Below are 23,020 nucleotides of genomic sequence, written 5' to 3'. Positions count from 1 at the left end.
CCATTAAGGCAAAGCAATTTGCTTTGGACTCTGTTACAGAGGAAGTCCGCCACGGGGCTCAGTGCCAATCTTAGCATGAACTTCCTCAAATTGTAAGAGCCCTTTTCCAATTTCACGACAGCTGTCCTCCAAGCCTTTTCAAGGACTCTGGAAATGATCAGCTGCCATTGGCCCTGGTTCATAAATGTTACAGAAACTGTATTTGGGCCAGACAGGAGCCAGGGAAATCGGTGAGCCAGTGAAGTGGCTCTTTTGTACTGACTGTTCTGGCAATAATACCTGCGTAATTCTTTTATTTCCTGTCTGTAACCCGGCCTGTGGGGTGTTTTCTGTTTCTACTACTGTTTCTACATGACGTGCTCCCTGGACAGTATCATTCCTCCCAGACTTCTCATCCCAGCTGCTTCCTTTCTGAGCCAGTAGCTCCCACCAAAGAGGCCAAAAGAGGACCTGGCAATGTTGAGTCATCGCATGCAATATGTGAGTGCCAGTGTGTGAACACAGCTGCAATGAAAGGAATTAGCAATAAGACAGAACCCAACCATGTAGCCTCATTTGTTCAGATTTAGGTCTTCAAAAAGCGTTGTAAGTTAAGGGGTGGAAAGGTGTGATACCTTTCCTCAGCCATCGTAAGGGCTAACGCTCCTATTACAAAAACAAGTTAACAACAGAAAAACATAACACATTTATTTAATCGGAGTTTTACGTGACACAGTAGGCTTCAGAAATGAAGACCCAAAGACCCAGGGAAAATTATTTTTATGCTTAAGTTTAAATAGCTATGAAGGAAGGTGACTGGACAAAATGGGTATGATCTAACGGTTATAGATTGCGGGGGTGAGCAGACCAGCCAGGCCTGTCTGTTCAGATTCTTCTTGGATGCTCTGTGTAGCATTTCTTCCTCTTGGATATGGGGCAGGACTCCTCTGGATTGAGGGTCTTCAAGCGAGAAGGAAGACAGTGACCTTTCTAGGTTTTATGGTTTCTCTAGGGGAGAGGAGTCCTAGTTTCTGTGATTGACTTTGAGGAAGAGGAATTCTGGTTTCTATGGCTTGCATCTAGCGAGGAAAAGGAGTGTGAGAGAGGAGGGCAGGAGAAGGACAGAGAGACCTTGCTTCTGAGCCCTTCCAATCTCCTTTAGTTCAAAGTACTCAGCATGCCCGAGTGTCACACTTTGAGGTGTCATGCTGTGAGCCACAACATAGTCATCTCCATTCCTCTTTACTCAATTTCACATGAAAAAAAATCTGAAAAAGGTGATTCACAATGGAGATGTTTGTCCTCCTCGTCTTAAACTGATTTCCAATTCTAGAACTCTCTCTACTTGGCAAAAGTGCTTCCTCTTTAGCCATAGCTGGTCCAGATCTGATTCTTTCTTTTCTCTGACATTTACTGGCTCTGGGACAGAGTCTGGGAAACTCACTTTGACTCTCCAAAGAGCACATCCCCAACCGCGTGATCTCCTACTATCTCCTCCACTTTTGACAAGAACTGACAAGGGGAAAATGTTCACTTACCCATCAGCTGGTTTTGCTCTTTTTGTTAATGTCTTTGGGGAGAAAGCAAAGAGATAGGACATAAAGAAAAGTTCTATCTCCACTACATTTTGAAGTTTTGCAAACCTAGCCATCTTTCCCAAGAGTAGAGCCCTAGAGGCAAGCAGGATGCAACCAGGGTTGGTGATTTGTTGGTTAATTAAAAAGTCAGAAAAGGCAGAGAATCATCAAAGATGATACACGTGTATTTCAAACCTTCTTTTTGTTTCTAGCTGAAAATTTGCCTTCTCATTTGCTATTCATTCTATATAGTACCAAGGATTTCTGTTTGTAGAGCCTGCTGATTGGCTTTTCACATGGCCCTTCTTGTGTAAACCTTACCCATCATGCATCATCAACAGTTTCCACTTTTGGTGTCCTTAGAGTAGACTGGAAATTTTAAGGGCACTTGCAAAAACATTTCTCAGTCTCCCCCTCTCTCTTAAATGTTATTGAGTCTTCCCAAGACTTGTTTTTTATGGAGACAAGCACATTTTTCTTTCACACTAATATTTCATTGCTCTACATAGTATTTATTTAGATTATCAAATTAGGATCTTAAATACAACTGTCCTACATCAATTTAGAAACAAACACGACTTGACCAATGGAAACAGAAGTGTGCAGGCTTCTCGGGGCCCTGCCCCTGGCCTGGCCTTGGCCACTGAATTTGAGAGAGAAAGCAGAGCCAGGGACGAGCTGGCAGGTGGATAAGAGAGGTATTTGCTCTGTTCAGTTAGCTGGCTCCTGCTGGTTCTCTCAGTTAATTACTGTCATCGGCTTGTCAGCCCCCTTCACCTGCCCAAGGGAAGGAAGGGGATTCCTCTGATCTGCCAGCTTCTCCTTCTTTCGGAAGTCAGTAGAACCTTGCTCCAGGCTCCAGGGCCTCATGGTGGCACCTATTCCATTAATTAAAAATAGTTCAGCACTTCTGAGGAAAACAACCTTGGGACTTATGGTGACACATTCACCTTGGAAATTCCTTGTCATTCACTGGTGCAGACTGAGGGATCAATAGCAGGACAGGCTCTGCCTGGATAGCAAGGACTCATTTTTGGCTTTTATAACAAAGGAGGTGTTATCCAATGAATCCTCAGTGTGTCCTGGGAATAGCTGAGAGGTTTTGTAATGTGGAAGATGAAATAGCACTCTGCCCCCTCATCATAGCTACAGTGCATTTGGTTCCCCCACCTCTTGGGAGCCAGGGCAGTTAAAGTCGGAAACTTCCAGTCCCCCCATGAGCTGGTTGTAAGAGATTCCTGTCCTTCCTAGCTAGGAACAGTCAGGAGATGGGGACTGGAGTTTTGTGAAACTCATGCATGAAATTATCCTACCTCTGCCCAAGACTTACCGCACCACTTTTTTCAGTGAATTATTTCATGCCTTCCATTCTGTCCATGCTGGCATTTCTGCTTTGCTAGCCATTGGTTATTCCACACCCTCTCCTCCACCCAGCCCCATGTATTTCCTGGAAGCATTGATTATAGCAGAGCAGATCTTATTTTGCTGATATGATTAGGAACCTCAGGCCAACAAGCTTGAGTAACAGTGGGAGAAAGAAGAGTGGCCCTTTGTTCTTCTTTGTCTGAGTGCCTTTTGAGGGAAAAAGTAAATACCACCAACCATAGTGTCCCTGTCTCTTTGCAGCAAACTACAGAGGTGCCTGAGACTTTAGGGTGGGAAGCATGCTGTCACCTGGAAGGGGTGACATCCAGAACCAGAATTAAATGCTGACATTTAAAAACAGTAACTACGGTAGTCTTACAGTTGCACAGTTACAAAAAAATACTTAAAATTCAAATTTGTTTTACTGTAAGGTGAACCTGGATGAAGTTTGGCATTTAATTCTGCCTTCATGGTTTCTCTTTACAGTTCAATATTTCTTAGCAATAGGCAGCTCAAAGAACACATTCCCGGCCGGGTGCGGTGGCTCACGCCTGTAATCCCAGCACTTTGGGAGGCCAAGGTGGGGGGATCACGAGGTCAAGAGATCGAGACCATCCTGGTCAACAAGGTGAAACCCCATCTCTACAAAAAACACAAAAAATTAGCTGGGCATTGTGACGCGTGCCTGTAATCCCAGCTGCTCGGGAGGCTGAGGCAGGAGAATTGCCTGAACCCAGGAGGCGGAGGTTGCGGTGAGCTGAGATCGTGCCATTGCACTCCAGCCTGGGTAACAAGAGCAAAACTCCGTCTCAAAAAAAAAAAAAAAAAATTCCTTTAAAAGGAATCCCTCAAACTGCTTTGCATTTTTATTTTCTGATACTAAAGGACCTTAGGATTGGCTGTTACTATCCCCAGAATCGGAATCCTTCTGTTAAATGGGGAGTATACAGGTATTAGCCAATGCTATGAATCTTATTTTGGATTCAAATGGATTTTTATTCTCAGAGGTTTCTAATGAAGTTTGGTTTTATTTAAATTTGATGATCAAGCTCAGTGTGCTCAAAGAAAAGCAGCCCACATCCCCTTGTATGATCATGTAATATAAACTGGCTTTTCAAAGGTTGTCCTTCATCTAAGCTAGAAACCACAGGCAATAACATATGCCAATTAGCAGGCAATTTCTTCTTCTAACAATTTGTTTGGTTCTGTTAATTACTTTTATTTAGAGCTTGTTTCTCCCAGCCACCTTCAAAACAAGCATGCGGATACTCGAAGACTTGCTCCGACCTAAAGAGGTCTAAATATTTCAGATGCTTTCCTTACCACTGACAACATCTGGATGCTTTTAAAAGAAATACCCAGTTATTCAGGAAGTAACCATATGATTTGGATATTCGGATGAATACTCGTATCATACAGAGTAATAAAGATATACCCACAGTGTCTCAATTTGTGCCTCTCTGTTTAGTGGCATTTACACGACTGTAGAGCTTTGCATCTACGTGAAAAGACAAACATCATAAAGTCTATGTCAAATAGATGCGAAAGATACTCTTTATGTTGTGGGCAGGCATTTGTCTGAACTAAATATCTTTATGTCAGTGATATTTTTAAAAGAAAGAGAAAGCCATATAGCACTCCTGGAATGTATTTGCCAAGCATATATTTTTAAAAAACAGCCCAAAGGAACATATTTAAGGCAGTGATTTTAAACTAAACTAAGGAAATGTTTTGGTGCATCAGCTAAGCTCATGGAAGGTGGGAATCACATCTGGTTTACCTCAAGCCAGAGGAGAAGGAATGAAACTTCACAATGGAACAACCATTATGAGGCTCAAGTAGCATTTCTGGCTTGTAACCATGTATGTGTGCTGTATGTAGTTTTATGTGTTTTTAATTTTTTAAAAACCTAAATACTATCAAAGCCCTGAAATATGTAAACACAGTTGACTTGATGGCCAGAAGGGAACACCACCTTCCTTTTATTTTATTTTATTTTTTTACTGTGTAGTCTGTGACTTTCACTGTGGGAATGAAATATTTTTGTGGATAGGTATTGCTGATGCCTTATTACACAGCAGTGGCAAATAAGGATCTGGGTAAGCAGGTTGAGTCACAGCAAAGAGTGCTGTATCCAAGGTGGTGGCTCATGCTAGAGCTACAGGTACTAACCCCTCCCCATCCACCACTGACCCCTAGCAAGGGTGGAAGTAACTGATGACTTCTCAGCGCAGCCCCCAGCACAATGTATTTTCCACACAAAAGCAAGACCTAACAGGTAACTGCCTGTTTCCTCGGATTAATCTTAGAATCCTTACTCCAGTTTTGAGATTTTCCTCATTCTATTTCTTGACATTCTTACAGACTTCACTTGGCCCCTCCCTTTAGAATAACTCTTGACAGCCTTTTAAGAAATAGACTATTTAAATCATCTTGATCCAGTGACTGAACCCAAGGTGCTGCCCGTCTGCTCAGATGTGTGGCAGGTCTCCACTGATGATAACGTTTCTGAAACGTATGCTCTGTTAGTTGTGGCAGCTTTTCCTAAGTAGAGTTGGCAGCCACAGTAGTACCTGCCTACCTAGCAATTTAGCTAACAGTTTCCTCTTCCAAAGGTATTTTCTATTCAGAAGAGAAATAATAAATATGATTTCCTCATCACTCTAGATACAGCCTGATGAGATATTGTTACCAGATACTTGCTCTTATCAAAACAACCATTATTATTTTGTAATCGGTTTCCTACCCTTTGAATATAAGCTCCAGCTCTAAAATTTTAAATGTTGTTGTCTTCCAAATGTCATAGGCAAAGACTTAAGCCTCGTTTATGGGGAAATTAGCTAAGGAAAAATGTCCTTGGAGACCCTGGTCTTGGAGTTTGTGACTGTTCTCACTGGGGCATGTGGTTTAGGCATCTGCTCAGGCTAGCAACTGAATGCTTTTCTGGGTAGGCACTTTTATAGAAAAATGTTTTTTGAAAGTCATTTTAATGGTAAAATCCTGCCCAACAAAGGAAATCCTATTTTCTGTTTTTAAACCACGCTCCCTGAGTTGGGTGAGCGGGACAGAAATTTGACATCAGCTCTAATTCAACACAGCTGAAAATTTCTGCCTCAACCTTTAGGCTGACTGGTTTTGATCATGAGGTGAGTTAAGGAAATTATATTTGAAATATTGCCTGACTGAGTCGGTGCTACTGAATCATACCCATGTGGAGGGACAGCAGGGAAGATGGTAGGGCTTTCTTGGAGGCCAATAAAAGCCATGTGTGTACAGCAGAACTGTGGAGGGCCCCAGGACCCCGTGGCTGTCCCTGTGCAAGCAGATTATCCCAGGCAATGCTGTTCTTGGCTGCACTGAGGCAAAGGCATGTGTTCAGCATTCAGAAAGGTTCTTCTTACTAGTTTTCCTTTCTAGCTCTTTATATGAGATGATCTCTTGGAAGTGTAGTCTGAGAAAAAGCATAGCTTCTTCCAAGTTCTGATAAGATACAGGAGTTTCCATTCATTACTTCAACAAGCATCACTGAGCACCTTTTATGAACAAGGCTAGGACCCTGGGGGCAGGGGCAGGGTATCATTCTCTCATCTAGTGAGGGAAACAGGCAGTTACATATGCAGGGAGGAACTCCTGTAACCCAGAGGCAGGCAGGGTTGGAGATTTGGGATTGAAGCATTCCTGGGAGAAGTGGAGTCTGCAGGGTTTTGAAGAGAGGGGGTGTTAGGTGAAGCAATCAGACCATTTACCTGTTGCAGCCGCTTTTCATTTTGACCCACAGGGAAAACAATTACTCCTAAGGCTAAATGATGGGATGGATGTTCAGATAGGAAAAAAATAATAATTTGAATTTCTGAAAGGACCACCTGACAAGACAAATTACTGGAGAGTCTTCAAAGACCCTTTGAAATGCCAAGCAACCTGTACTTTGATTTATCCATTCAGAATTGCAAAACTCCATTTCTGCTAGGAATCCCAGCGGCTTTGTAGTGGGTGGTATTTTAATTATCAAGCATCAGTCATGCAGGTTTTCTTTTTCTTTTATCACATTTAATTTAAAAGTACAAATGGGAGCAAAAGTTACAAATTGCACACAGAGAAGCACTCAGTGTGTGAAGTTGTGGACATGGTTCAGAATATGTTCATTTGGAATCCACCGAGGTGATGGGAGAGATGGGACCAGATGCTCATGTTCTTATTCGGAAAGAAGACATTCTTGCTGCCTTTCCCCTGTGCCCCCTTGCTTTTCTTTGCTTCCAGACTGATATTTTACAAACTTGTGGATGGCCAGTCCTGTGCTCCTCATTGTATCCCAGGTTGTCATTGTTGTCATCAGTGTCACCTCCACTCGGTGTGTATCTGAGTCCTGAAGGGAGCATTTCCCTTTAATAAGACTGAACCCTCGGGGAATTCAGAACTGACTTTTCAGAGTTGTGAGGTAGAAGGGAGGAGACACCATGTCCCGAGACACTTGCTGTTTGCTTCTCTGATTTCTTTCCATCACCACTTTGCCCAGGTTACATGACTCTTTGGCCGGGTGTGGTGGCTCACCTCTGTAATCCCAGCACTTAGGGAGGCTGAGGTGGGTGGATCACCCGAAGTCGGGAATTTTAGACCTGCCTGACCAACATGGAGAAGCCCCACCTCTACTGAAAATACAAAATTAGCCAGGCATGGTGGTGCATGCCTAGAATCCCAGCTATTCGGGAGGCTGAGGCAAGACAATCGCTTGAACCGGGGAGGTGGAGGTTGCCGTGAGCCAAGATCATGCCATTGCACTCCAGCCTGGGCAACAAGAGTGAAACTTGATCTCAAAAAAATAACATAAAGTAAAATAAATAAATGACTCTCAGAGTCTCTTTTCTTGTATGTAAAAGAAGGCATTGAACCTCAAGGATGGTTCCTAAGATCCCTACCAGATCCAGCACTCTCTACTTCTAGGTATTGAGATTCTCGGGGAATTTTTTTCTTTTAGAACAAGCAAACAAACTCTCTCCAACAGCTTCCATTTTATTTATTTATTATTTATTTATTTTTAGCTTTCTATGAAGGCTTAGCAAATAAAACAGATAGAAATAGAAGTTGGGTTAGGGTTAACAGTAAAAACCCTTTCCTCCTACCAGGGGATCTCTGCAGAATAAGGCCTAAAGCCCGCTGGCTTGAGAGAACATACTCCAGCAAAGTGCTGTCAAAGCACGGGAAGAACTTGAAGTCGTGTAATATGCTTGATGCCCCCTGCAGAGACTATACCATCCTATGTGACTGTAATGTATAAACACTCACATACCAGGAGGACATGATCGTTTAACTAAACAGCAATTTTGTTCTTTAGGAAGTAGGTGTGCCCCAAGGCCAGTGTGAGGGCCCGGGAGACAGGAATGTGTGTATTTCTCACCTTGCTACATCTCATGATGTGAGCACCTTGCTCTAAGTGTCCACTGAAGAAAGAGCCGCTTCTCCCAAAGCTGGAAGTAAGTGAGGCCCTGTGTCATATTGCAATTCAATATGTAGGACTCACTGTCTTCCTGAGGAATTTTCTAGGAAATTTTGACTATACACACACATACACACACACACACACACACACTCACTCAGAATATATGCCTGTACTGTTCAGTAAATCATTGAACCAGGAGCCAGGGATCTGGGATCACTGACCAGTGGCAGTGGCCACTCATTGTAATGTCTTTGTTGCACTTCACAGTCTCATGGCCATAGTTCCCAGCATGGGTAAGAGCTCCCCTCCCTGGGACAAGTCTGGGCATTAAGACTTTAGTGAGCTTCAAAAGTCTAGTCAGCCATCACAATGGCTCCCTAACTAGGTACCAGTGAAGATGCACTTCCGGCTAGCATTTTGCAATAATTCTATCCACCCATGTGAGGTTCTGTGTAGGGACAACCCATGTAAGCCCACTGTTTTAGCTGCTATGACTGCATCAAAATCGCCAGAAACTTTGTGATTTAAAAGAACTACTTATGATATTTGTGGATCTGTAGATCAGAAATTGGGGTAGGGCACTGTGAGGAGGGTGTTTCTGCTCCACATGTCTGGGTATTAGCTGAATGAGTTGAAGACAAGGGCTGGGACTGTTTAAAGGTTCAGTCCTTCCCAAGTCTGGCTCTTGACTGGGGCTTTAGCTGAGGCTCTCATCCAGGCATCTATAAACAGCCCATCCATGTAACTTGGGCTTCCTCACAACATGGAGGCTGGGTTCCAGGGTGGGTGATCTGAAAAGGCATGTCACCCTTTATGATCTGACTTTGCAAGTCAGGCGATGTCACCTTCACTGTGTTCGTTGAAGGAATCTCAAGGGCCATCCAGGTTTAAGAAGAGAAGTAATAAACTGTTCCTTGATGGTGGAGAGGTAATATTCCAGAAAAGTGTGTTGCTACAACCATACGTATACCTTACCATACCTGGGCATGGCATGGAAATGGCCAAGGAAGTTTTCCCTAGTCCCTGATTTACGGGCTAACAGGCAGGACCCGGGCAACTTTGCACAGCTGATACCCATGGTTCTAATCCCACTCTGCTCTCTCTGGACAAACAGATTTCTTTGGACAGAACAGAACTTTTCATCAGATTGATAGAAATATGTCAACCTACCCTCTCATCAGCTGTCAATTCTCAGTTTAGGTCTAAACTAATCTATTCCTAAGATTCCGAGTGAGAGCATTATAGTAAAGTAATACATCTCTCAAATAATATCCACCTGGTTCACATTCAGTATCCTCTCAGTTCAGAATTAGAAGCTGTCAGCCCAGCAAGTAATGGTTTCTACAGGAGCCTGAGAGAGATCCTATAACTTGTGCCTTGGAAAAAACAGCCCCACAAAAATGCCGGTCGGATCTTCTATTACCGAACATGGTGACTTGAGCTCCCTGAATTTGTTCCCTTATGCTACATTGTTTGTTTGTTAATCTCTAAAAGAACTAAAAAAATTTTCAGGTAAATTTCTTCCTTTTTTCATTGAGGTTTGAATTAGGGTTTTTGGTAACTTTTTCCCAAATGTTAGAGATGTTAAGGGTTCAGGAAAGTATACGGAGGAAAAGAAAACTGTCCTGTAATACTGCCCTCAAAATAATGATTATAAATATGTTAATGCTTCACCTATTTCAGTTATTTCATCATCATTAAATGCTCTTTTATTAAAAATGACTTTAATGGCTAAATAAAAATCTAATGTGTCAGAACTTATTTTAACTATTCCCTTTATTGCTGGACAGTTATTTCCTATTTCCCATATTTTTAATGCCATCATCTTTGCATGGTTAAAATCTTTTATTTCTATTTGATATATATGTTATAGGCATTTTTGCATGCTTATTACAAGGGCTTAATAAAAGTTATTTCAATTTAAATGAACAAATTTATTTCTTTTTGATAAATTCCAGAAGGGAATTATTTGGTCCTCAGATATGAACAATTTAAAGCGCTTGTTATGTGGTATGAAATTGCTTTCCAAAATGTATGCCATTACAATCAATCTGCACATAATTTAAAAAGGAAAACAGGCAGGAATTATATGTTTGGGGGAGAAATGTGAAAGTATATTTTAAATTTGTTTAATTTGGCTTTGATTTCATATTTGTTGAAACCACAAGATGAAGATTGAGTCACTTGATTTCATTTAAGGGTGTTTTAAATCCCTTGGTTCTCTGTTCTGAGTCTATGCTTTTTCTCTCTGTGAGAGTGTTGTCAGTCATATATATGTATTTTCCTGCTAACACTGTATTTTTCTTTTTCCTGTATGACTTGTGGTTTCATGACTGTCTATCATTTTTTTCCCAGATGTTCTTTTTCTTTGTGTCTCATTTATTTCAGGTGTGACGATGGTGTTACTCATTGTCCAGTGTCTACACTTTCATGTAATCTGTCTACCCTCAATTTCACATCTTTGACTGATAATTTTATTTTAGGATCAGTAAAAATATATCTATATATACACGTATATATGTCTATATGTATGTGTACATATAGGGATGTGTGTGTGTGTGTGTGTGTGTATTTGTGATCTTTATGTATTTGCTGTCTTCACACCACTGTTACGGTCAATTTTGAGTAAACCTTCATGGGTGCGTCACATTAAAGTTTCTTTCATTGTGTCCATATGTCCTCAGAATTGTATGTTACTGCCACTAGATTTCCTTTCTATATACATTTCCTTGCAGTAAATGAGTATAGCTCATTCTGTAGCTCATAGCTCATTCTTCAATATACTAGACTTCTCCAGTATTCACAATAGTTATTTGCAGTTCCCATTGGCACTATTTTATTCTAATGTAGTTGACATGTAAATTTTAAAGATAATATAGCAAAAGTCAAATTATATACCAGGTTTAATTGTCATTTATGGACTCTGATTATAATATTATATAACACGTCATCTCCAAAGTCTTTTTATCAATGACTATTACTACACACCTGGGCATTTGTTGTTATTGTTGGGTATTCATTGTAGCTTTTGTAGTAACCTTGCAATTTAAGCTGGTTAAATACATATCGCAATCCTTTCCCTTATGCAGAATTTTTTTTACTGTGTCTACTAAGGTTTTCTTTTCTTTTCTTTTCTTTTTTTTTCTGAGATGGAGTCTTGCTCTGTTGCCCAGGCTAGAGTGCAATGACACAATCTCAGCTCACTGCCAACTCTGCCTCCCAGGTTCAAGTGATTCCCCTATCTTGGCCTCCCAAGTAGCTTGGATTATAGGTGCCAGCCAACGTGCCAGCTAATTTTTGTATTTTTGGTAGAGACAGGGTTTCACCATTTGGCCAGGCTGGTCTCGAACTCCTGACCTCATGATCCACCCACTTAGGCCTCCCAAAGTGCTGGGATTAGCCACCACACCTGATTCTTCTAAGCTTTCACTCTTAGTTGAGGAAATATTACCTTTACTTTTAAGTTTTAATTCTGAGCTTATTTCTTGCTTTTCCCCCTGCTTTAATTTAAGAATCTCTATTTTCTGTTCTCATTTTCTTAACCTTGTTTATTGTTTTCCTTTGCAAATCTATGGCCTTCTACATGAACAGCATTCGACTTGGGGCCCTGGGATGAATGAATGACTAACCCATGGTCCTTACCCTCAGGGAGCTTACACTCACTTGAGTGGGCACATACAGTGCTTATCAGAATGGCTGCACTACAAGGTGAAATTATTTGGGGCCTTTGAAGGAAAGGTACTGCTTGAGAGAAGACAATGGGGTTAGTCTGGTTGGCAAGCTTAGCTTGCTTTTAGGAGAGTAGGGGGATACAGCTGAACCATGGACCTTCTGCTAGGTCACACGATGGCAGAGTTCGGACTCTGTTCTGTGGTGGTTTTGTGCAGGAAAGTGACATAAAGAAGGTCCTTTTTCTGGCTCATAGAAATAAGTTTGAAGGGAAAACATAAGAGAAGGAAGGTGCTCTAATACTCAACTGTTCATTCATCAAACCAGTGAATACTACGTGCCTGTCATGTGCCAGGGTATGCCAGGGGCTCCAGGGCCAGCAGCAAGCAACATCATCATCTTGCTCTTAACGGGGCTTACATTCCTGTGTATGGTGGTGGCAGCAGCTATATATGCAATATACACCTCCTGGCACTTAAAAGTCTAGCACTCAGGGACTGCGATCAGTGTGTAAACAAATGTTCAGTGCCCTTGTCAATTTCTGTGTTCCTAAAGGAATATTCCCTTTGTCCTTACAGGTTAGCCCAGTTGCTCCTGTGACCCCTCTCCCCACTTTTTAAAAGAATTTCTATTAAATTATGAATTTGCTCGTTGATAAAGCTGGAAGACTCAGGGTTTCTGTTTGATAAATCCACTTTGGGACTTGACATACTGGAAACAGCACTTTGAAATGACCAGAAAAGGGAGGTAACCTATGGAGCTATGTAGACAAAACTCATTCTTGGTCATAACTTGAAATCAGTTCACATCTTCTCAAGTTTGATCCCCAGGGAAGACACAGCCGCTAGCACGATTCTGACTGAGGTACAGAAACCAGGAGAGCTGTTTCAAGAGAGCTTCCCTTTGTGCACTGTGTTCATGGCTCTAACAAGTGGTCTTGTTTTCCCCATCCTGCCAGGAATCTTACATCCTTTCTGCAGAACTTGGAGAAAAGTGTGAAGATATAGGCAAGAAGTTATTGTACTTGGAAGATCAACTTCACACAGCAATCCACAGTCACGATGAAGATCTCATTCATATCCTTTTCATCTTGCAGATTAAGCACAGCTGTTATTTCATAATAGAAAGGGTCTTTAAAGGGTAGTTTTCCATGCCTCGGAAGATGGCAACAAATAGATACTGCCGTTATTTGTAGGGCAGAGTATCTCAGAACTCTGAGATTATCAGGCATGAAATGTTTTCTCTCTAGTTTTCAATGTTTTTTCTTATTTTTTTTCCATTTTGAGACAGAATCTCATTTTTGTCACCCAGGCTGGAGTGCAATGGTGTGGTCTCAGCTCACGGCAACCTCCACCTCCCAGGTTCAAGAGATTCTCCTGCCTTAGTTTCCTGAGTAGTGGGGATTACAGGTGCCCGTCACCAGGCCTGGCTAATTTTTTGTATTTTTAGTAGAGATGGGGTTTTGTATTTCTGTATTTTTAGTAGACCATGTTACCCAGGCTGGTCTTGAACTACTAACCTCAGGTGATCTGCCCACTTTGGCCTCCCAAAGTGCTGGGATTACAGGCGTGAGCCACCACTCCTGGCAGCAATTCAATATTTTTCACCGCTAAGCTCAACCACTAACAGTTAAGTTCAGACATCCACAAAATGAAGCCAAAGCAAAATGCAGTTTCTAGTGAGTGTAAAGGTGGCTTTGTGTGGCCCTGGTGAAAGAAAACAGTTGACTGGCTCATTTTCCTATGAGCTTTTTCACTACCAAGTGTCCTAAATCCATCTCTGAATTTCTTTATCAATTCTGCCTAGTAATGGGCAGTAGAGTAACAAAACAAACAGGACTTTGGATTATTTCCTTTCAGCTTCTAACCATGTACACATGGTTGAACTCAGTCTAGTCCTTTCTGGTTCTCAGTGATAGGATATTCTTGCACCAGACTTAATATCCTTGGTGTCACACCTACAAACACCTTCATCAAAGCTAGCTGCTAGTGAGCAAGATGGCCTGAGAACATACTGGCTTCGGTATGCATGTGTATGAAGCACTCCATTCTGTGCTGATCTGTGGATGGAGTTGTCACTGGTTGGTTCTGCTAAGAGCAAACGGATGGGTACACAGATGGTGGAAGGGACATGCAGCCCTATAACCTTTACTTCCCTATTCAGTCATCCTTTCCATTCAATAGAATGTCTGTTATTAGATGTGTTTGTGGGAAATTTCGCTATTTTGTTCTTTGCTTCTCATTGCTGTCTTACTTTTTACAATTCTGGTTCTTATACTTTATGGGGTGTGTGTGAGTGTAAGCAGATTTGAATGGCCAAGGATTAACCTTTGTCACAGATATTCAGAGCTGTGATTTAATGATAGATCAAATGCTTCTTCTTTAACTTTGAATTTTCCACCTTGTTTGTTAAGCTGGGCAGAACATTTCTTCAACCTAATCAGCAATGATTTTCACGTTGCTTAAAGTAGGTTTTACAAGCGGATATTCTGTTCTTCATAATTTCCTGCCTTTTACAAAGCTTGTATTTAAGCCATTATCAAAAAGTTTCCCAAAGAAGCATAGAAACAGAATAAGGATGGCATTTTTATTTTTTCCACATTCATGAGGTCACAAAGCTTTGAGCACATCTAAGGGGATATGGCTTCCAGCAAATGGGCAGATGATGGGCACAGAGGAGCAACCCACTGCAAAAGGAGCAAAACACTGCAATGGATGCGAAGGAGTTCCCGTTGCCCAGCCCCGCACATGGGCACTTCCCAAGTGGGATGTTCCTCTGTCTTCCGGTAGCAGTTCTGAGGCCCGCAGTCAGGGTTCTGTGCTGTTCTCTTGTTTTGAAATTTTCTAAAAGGTTAGTTTGATTCTGGGGAATTGGATCTTATTTTTACTATCACTGGGGAGGCAGCTGTAGTAAAGACCCCTGATAAGAAAGGGGTTGAGCAGTATTTAAACAAGACCTGGCCGGGCGCGGTGGCTCACACCTGTAATCCCAGCACTTTGGGAGCCTGAGGTGGGCGGATCACAAGTTCAGGAGATTGAGACCATCCTGGCTAACATGGTGAAACTTCGTCTCTACTAAAAACACAAAAAATTAGCTGGGTGTGGTGGCGTGCACCTGTAGTCTCAGCTACTTGGGAGGCTGAGGCCAGAGAATCACTTGAACCTGAGAGGCAGAGATTGCAGTGAGCTGAGATCGCACCGTTGCCCTCCAGCCTGGATGACAAGAGTGAAATGCCATCTCAAAACAAAAACAAACAAACAGACAAAAAACAAGACCATTTTAGTTTTTCCAGAGCTGATTTAAACCAGATATAGTAGCTGTGGGATCATGGACAAGTGATAATGCCTCTGTAAGCATTAGGGTTCCCATCTGTAACATCAGGATAACATACACCTCTAAGGCTTGTATGGGGGTTAAATGAGGCTATATTCACAATGTGCATTTAATGTAGCCATGGGTAAGTGCGTGGTTTTAGGGAGAAAACTGTTCTCCAAGTCAATTTGTCTCACAGTTGTTAGTATGTTAGTCACAAGCTCAAAGAACATCCCATTTATACGTAAAAATTTCAAGATAGATTAATTCAACAATTTCGTAATAAACACTTGAAGGAATCACAATGGCTTAGGTGAAAAGTCATTCCACAATGGCTTAGGTGAAAAGTCATTTAATTCTAATAAAACTTCTATAAATAGATAGGGATTATTATCCCTACTTGACAGTTGAAAAAAACAAGGCTTAGGAATGGCTTGGCTGGCACAAGGTCATTTCTGATGAGTAGCAGAAGCTTCCAGCCACAAGCTCCACGGTCCTATTTGGCCTGTCAGAAGGCAGCCATGCCTGTAAGTAAAGGGACAGGTTTGTTCCATGGAACACAATTCCTTTAAAATTTTAAGCTCTAGTGAAAGTATTTTACTGATGTTATGTTTTTTGAGAATTTCACTGATCTCTGCTGTGGTAAGCAGACAAGCACTGGTTTAGGTACCGAAGTCAGCTCTCTCCCTCCCTCCAGTAAAATCCACACCACAATATGGATTTCAATCCAGACTTTTCTTCAAATCCCAGACTTTTGTTCTGTCATTGGTTGAGAATAAATATACAGAAGGTGTCTTTGAATTCCTACAAAGCAGCACTTAAATTTGAGCAGAACATTATGCCCTAAGACAGAACGACATGTTTACAAGGCTCTGTGGAGGCTCCCCTATACGAACAAAAGCTGTTGTTTCAAATTAGAGCTTATCTAGAGATTCAGAGAGGCTGCCAGCATCCTCCAGCCAAACTCTGACTGGTTTGTATTTCTATTTTTGATCAAAGATACAATGCTGAATGTGGCTGAAAGAAACAGCTTGTTGTCAACAACACAGAAGAATTGCACAGCGAGTGCAATATTTTGTTTGATTCCATTAAGCAAGCTGCCAGAGCCCACTGTGCATACGAGGTAGAGGGTACCCAGTTAATCTAAGACCACACTGGAATGTGATAAATGTAAGCCCACATTGATGTCCGCATCTGAAAGATTCAAGCCACAGATGCTACCAGGAATGTTTATTCTTTGTGTGGAAAACACTGTTACACTCAGTTTTTGCATAAACCATTATGTGTGCATAAGGACAATTTTTTTTTTTTTTGAGACAGTCTTGCTCTGTCACTGGGCTGGAGTGCAGTGGCACAATCTTGGCTCACGGCAACCTCCACCTTCCAGGTTCAAGCGATTCTCCTGCCTCAGCCTCCCAAGTAGCTGGGATTACAGGCACGCACCACCACGCCCAGCTAATTTTGGTATTTTTGGTAGAGACGGAGTTTCACCATGTTGGCCAGGATGATCTCGATCTCCTGATCTTGTGATCCTCCCACCTCGGCCTCCCTAAGTGCTGGGATTACAGGCGTAAGGCACCACATCCAGCCATAAGGACTATTAGTGGCATCAACAGAGGCCAGGGGTGGGCAGTGGGACTGAGTTTCCAAATAGGTCCTTGTGGCCTTCTAATTTAATATCTGAGTTATGGGCAGTCTACTGGGCATTTCCTACTTTTCCCAAGAAGACACTCATTGACAAATCTAAGGAGGGAGAGGAAACAGCCCATGCCTCTTCATCATTCACAGGCTCGCTGAATTACATGTAACATGACCAAATAACAACACAAACCCATCAGCTTCTGTGGCGGTGAGTGTCTGAAGACAGTCTGTACCATTAATTGGGGGAGCCTGGCGGTGGAGAGGTGGCTCATGCCTAGTGTCAGAGGATGGCACAGGAGGTGTGACTTCACAGCCAGTCAAGCCGGGACTTCCAGGAGCATTAGTGTGAGTCTGTAGTGCATTTTCACAGTCATTTGAGGTCCTAATTAGCAGTTATGCTTTGAAAAACATTTTGAGTGTATGCAGTATCTCCTCCATGCTCAAAATGTTGTAACCAGAAGCCTAAGTTAAGGTGGATTTTTAAGCGGGATTTTCTCTTTTTTTTTCCTCCTTCAATTTCTACAACCCACTTTCAAAGGAAAAGAAGTACACCTGTGGTTTGTACATTTTTGGCATATTTCAAAGCCCTCAGGGCAGTTCTGCCTGCCTCTGAGTCATAGACAAGGTAGAGTCAGTCTGGTTCTATTTGCAGTTTTATTTACATCCACGTCTGGGAAGCCTTTGTGGAATTCTGTTTCTCTGCGTATTGGGAGTGCATGGTGCCCAGTTGATTGGTTTGGTGGTGTTGATGGCATGCAAATTCTCTGAATGTGTCCAGGTTTGTTCACAAACACCACAGCTCCACAAGGACCCCTGTTTAGCTCAACTTTCAAACTTTCAGCTGGAACAGACAAAGCTAACAGGAGTTTTGTGAGATTGTCCTGCCTCCTTGGAGATGTTTTCCACTTATAGAGCTGAGGGGCTGGAAGAGGGATCATGAGGATCATGGAGTTCCACTCACATAGTTTATAAATGAGAAAATCCAGAGCCTGGCCAGGTACGGTGGCTTACACCTGTAATCCCAGCACTTTGGGAGGCTGAGGTGGGTGGATTTATAGAGACCAGAAGCTCAAGACCAGCCTAGGCAACATGGCAAAACCCCATCTCTATTAAAAATAGAAAAATGACCTGGGCATGATGGTGGGCACCAGTAGTCCCAGCTACTCCTGATGCATGAGAATTGCTTGAATCCAGGAGGCGTGGGTTGCAGTGAGCTGAGATTGCACACCACTGCACTCCAGCCTGGGCAACAGAGTAAGACACTGCCAAAAGAAGAAAGCAGGAAGGAAGGAGGGAGAGAGGGAGGGAGGGAGGAAGGAAAGAAGGAAGGAAGGAAGGAAGGAAGGAAGGAAGGAAGGAAGGAAGGAAGGAAGGAAGGAGGGAAGGAGGGAAGGAGGGAAGGAGGGAAGGAGGGAAGGAGGGAAGGAGAGAAGGAGGGAAGGAGGGAGGAAGGAAGGAAGGAGGGAAAATAGGAAGGGAGGGAAAGAAGGAAGGGAGGAAGGAAGGAAGGAGAGAGGAAGAGAAAGGAAGGAAAGAAGGAAGGAAAGGAAGGAGGGAGAGAAAGGAAGGAAAGAAGGGAGAGAGAGGGGAGCAAGAAGAAGAGAAGGAGGAAAGGAAGAAGGGAAAAGGAAACGAGGAAGGAAAGGAGAAGGAAAGGAAAGAAAGAAAACCCAGAGCCTAAGATGTTAGTGTGTAAAGCTTTGTGTGTGATGGGCTGGTGGAGATAAGGTAGTCGCAGCTCTTCCGTTAGGCTCTCACTTAGGCTTTGGAGTGGGAAGAGGAAGAGATGGAGCCCCCACGGTGGGTGGGGGAGGGCAAGAGTGTAGACACAGGGCTGTCCTGCTGCTGGCTCAGCACGAGGTGGGCTTGGCACAAGGTAGGCAACACAGAGTTTCCCTGTACAAGCATCAAATCCTTTGAATCAAGTCTTGGGTATATTCAAGGTTTTTTCCTTTGCTTTTAAGAGACTGTGAGTTCTCATGGCTTTTCCATGAAGGTAAATTCTCTAGTACTATGGGCTGTAGTGGCTACCCAGGAAGGAATGGTGGTAAGAAGAAATAATGTAGCAAAGGAGCAGCCCTTTTAAATGATATGTAGGTTGAGGTTCCCTTATCTGAAATGCTTGGGACTAGAAGTGTTTCAAAGTTCTGATTTTTTCAGATTGTAGAATATTTGCATCATACTTACCAGTTGAGCATACCAACTCCAAAACTCCAAAATCCAAAATGTTCTAATGAACGTCATGTCAGTGCTCAGAAGATTTTGGACTTTGGAGCATTTCAGGTTTTGGCTTTTGGGATTTGGGATGCTCAACTTGTACTATTGTTTCTTTTGAACCAAACTAGGTCAGATGAACAGACGACCTAATTTTGACTAAGCCATTGAAATGCTCACTTGGACACTTATTGACAGTAAAACACTCAACTGTTTTCTTATTAAAACAAAAGACTCGGCCGGGCACAGTGGCTTACGCGGGTAATCCCAGCACTTTGGGAGGCCAAGGCGGGCAGATCATGAGGTCAAGAGATGGAGACCATCCTGGCCAACACGGTGAAGCCCTTTCTCTACTAAAAAAATACAAAAATTAGCTGGGCCTGGTGGTACGCACCTGTAGTCCCAGCTACTCAAGAGCCTGAGGCAGAAGAATCATGTGAACCCTGGAGGCGGAGGTTACCGTGAACCGAGATCACACTACTGCACTCCAGGCTGGCAACAGCAAGACGCTGTCTCAAAAAAAAAAAAAAAAAAAAGTCTATCTAAAGAATTCCAGAAGCTTTTGCAAATGGTGCTCTGAATGACAATATTGCCTTATCATCTATTCCTGGATGCACGTGTCTCGCTGTCTTACTCATTTAATTATTGCAAACACAGACATTTTAACGTTATGTACTTCCCTACCATATGAATAGTCTACCCCAAGGAGGTAAAGAATGGCCTTGGGCTCCAAAAGTGTTTTAAAGATGTTAGGAGGTTCATCCTGTGACTTTGTTTTAATGACTCTGCTGTTTTCTTAGATACACAGGTACTTGGTGGCATCTCTGTGACAGGGGACAGTTACTTACCTACTCAGGTCGCTAAGGCACAGCCATCGTAATAATCATTCTGCTTTTTTGAGGCCTATTCTTGCACGTAAGTGCAGTTAGCACCTCTATTCTAGTTTTGGAATTTGCTTAATATTTTAATAGTGGAGTTTTGTTTTTCAGCTCTTTGACAAAAATTAAGGTCAAGTGTAATGGCCTTCAACTATGAGCTTATTGGAGTAGTGATCAGAAAATCTGATTATAGCTACAACTTAGCCCCCTTCGGATCTTGCTTAGATGTATCAAATAAGGTAGTTTATATTTCTGTAAGTCAGTGGGAAAATGTTCTAAAACTTTTTTTTTTTTGAGATGGAGTTTCACTCTTGTTACCCAGGCTGGACGATCTCGGCTCACCGCAACCTCTGCCTCCTGGGTTCAAGCAATTCTCCTGCCTCAGCCTCCCGAGTAGCTGGGACTACAGGTGTGCGCCACCATGCCCAGCTAATTTTTTTGTATTTTTAGTAGAGACGGGGTTTCACCATGTTGAGTAGGATGGTCTTAATCTCTTGTGATCCACCCACCTCAGCCTTCCAAAGTGCTGGGAATATAGGCATGAGCCACTGCGCCCAGCCTATAAAACTATTTTTTAAAAATATATGGTTCAGTATGAATGCCAGACTTACATCTGTTTTCTACTCAGCATCTCTTCTTGGCTAATAAGCTTGTCCAACTTACCCTGTCTAAAATCCAATTCCTCCCCTACTCTACCAAAAAAACCCAAACTACTCACTCCTAGTCCTGTCTTTCTCAATAAAACACAGATGTATTTTTCTAATTATTTGCTCAGATGAAAAATCAGGGAATCCTTCTTGATGCCTTTTCCATTTTCCATATCCCACATCCAGACCATCGCCATATGCCCTTGGTTGTATCTGCAAAACACATCTGGAATCTAGCCACCTCTCTCACCTCCACTGCCACTCCCCTGTTCAAGCCATGATTGTTTCTTGCCTGAACTATTGCAGTGGTCTCCTAACTGGTCACTCTGTGCTTCTGCCTTTACCCCCTTTAGTTCATTCTCAGCATAGCAGCCAAACTGATGATGTCACCCCTCTGCTCCAGGTCCTCCCACAGCTCCCAGCTCACTGTGAACACAGCACAGCTGGACATGCTATCAACATGGCGCCTGTTTACTTTCTGCTGCACTCATAGGTATTTATGCCATCCATGGTGGCAGTGACTTTGATTCACTCCTGTATTGTTGTGTTTATAACATTTGTTAACACACAGAAGAAACATTTGAATATTTGAATGAATGAAAGAAAGAATGAGGATCTCTCTCTCTCTGCACTTTCATTTCTCCCAACCGCTTAACGGGGAAATGTTTCTAGTGGTTTCTTTCCCCGCCCTTTTTTTTTTTGAGACAGAGTCTCGCTCTGTCGCCCAGGCTGGAGTGCAGAGTTGCGATCTCAGCTCACTGCAACCTCCGTCTCCCGGGTTCAAGTGATTCTTCTGCATCAGCCTCCCAGGTAGCTGGGATCACAGGCACGCAACACCACGCCTGGCTAATTTTTGTATTTTTAATAGAGACGGGATTTCATCATGTTGGCCAGGCTGGTCTGGAACTCCTGGCCTCAGGTGATCTGTCCACCTCAGCGTCCTAAAGTGCTGAGATTACAGGTGTGAGCCACTGAGTCTGGCTTCCAGTCCTTTCTTTTATAAACATATTGATTTAAATATGAAAGCAACACATTTCTATTGTGAATATCACAGAAATATGGAAAATAAAAATGCTGTTTCCCTTCCAGTGCCTCTACCAACAGGTCACTACTATCTCCTCCTGAAGCCCTTTTCTAGATCTATAAATGGCTTATCTCAATAGTCTTTGTTTGCAAAATTAGGATCATTCCATACAAATTATTCTACAATGTGCTTTCTCTCACCCCATTCTACATTTTTTTCCTGGGCACTCTTCCTTTTCAGTACATCCAAAATGCTTTGTAACGCAAATTGTGTAAGGAATCATATAGGCAGGTTGGTTAGAGAGAAGTACTTTGCAAATAAAACATGATTTTAATGATTATTTCCCCTACAGGTTCATTAAATGAGGTCTCTAGGATTTCTGATGTCTATCCCTGCTTCAGCAGAGCCTAAGGTGTTTGTTACATCTGTCATATTAAGAAATAAACCTTAAATCTCATGATGACTCACAAGAGATACTATAACAAAGAAAAAAAAATATTTCTTTGAACCCTAACCCTGTGAGGAAGGTGCATGATTATTCTACAAGTAGAATAATTAAGCATTGACTGATTTGCTCGGCTTTCCATAGCAAGGGAGTTACCTACTCAAATCCTGGTTTTCTGACACCTCTCTGTGTTAGATTGTTGTATGAGGAGCTGATGTGTTCATTTAGTTATACCTTCATCTTTTGCTTTCGTAACCCCTCACTCCTTATTTTTAACCTCGTTGTGTTCTGTCAGGGCCAGAAGTTTTATGAGTTTTTAAAGAAACATCACGTTTTGATTCAAGTTCTCTCTCTTAAAAACCTTTGTCAGCATTTAGCACATTACAAATAGCGGCATGTGTCCCAGGCTGCATGTCAAAGGTAATTAAATCTCAGGAGTTTGTCAGGATTCATAAACTGCTTAAGCTCTTTGCCTGCTCTTCATAGATGTAGCATAACTTTGTGATTAAATTCCAGTTTGGTATTCAGTCTGGGACCACGTATGCTTTTGCTTGTATAAAGTCGTATATGTTTTCACTAAAGATTAGCAGAGCTATGCAAGAAATGGAAGCAGCCAACGCCTCTAAAAAAAAAAAAAAGGCAAAAAGAAAGGCAAATATTGGATTCTTTCTTCCCTTGGGCCCCTCCTACCCAACTCCTATTCTCATCAAGTTCAAATGCACGAAATTACACAAATGATAGAGTCTGGTGAAGCTTCAAGAGGGTGAAAAACTGCTAGAACATTTCAGGGTGGTTCAGCACATTTGCTTAGAAGAGGTTCATTTGCATCATTCCC

General features: G+C 42.3%; 1 protein-coding gene across 7 annotated transcripts in view; it reads left to right on the top strand.

Moving 5' to 3' along the window:
- DISC1 (DISC1 scaffold protein) overlaps window positions 1-23,020 on the top strand; it is a 371,616-nt gene that overhangs the window by 342,731 nt on the left and 5,865 nt on the right. For 6 of the 7 annotated variants that reach the window (XM_054248129.2, XM_054248128.2, XM_054248127.2 and 3 more), the window contains one exon: window positions 12,983-13,101. In XM_054248129.2, coding sequence (XP_054104104.1) covers window positions 12,983-13,101 — 119 coding nt within the window. Of the gene's footprint in view, window positions 1-12,982; window positions 13,102-23,020 lie in introns of those variants that run through there. The other variant, XR_013530016.1, reaches the window with a different exon arrangement.

This window comes from Callithrix jacchus, chromosome 19 (assembly GCF_049354715.1).
Source record: "Callithrix jacchus isolate 240 chromosome 19, calJac240_pri, whole genome shotgun sequence".
Taxonomy (NCBI): domain Eukaryota; kingdom Metazoa; phylum Chordata; class Mammalia; order Primates; family Cebidae; genus Callithrix; species Callithrix jacchus.
The sequence above is the reverse complement of the archived record's forward strand: the minus strand, read 5'-3'. Positions and strand labels throughout refer to the sequence as shown.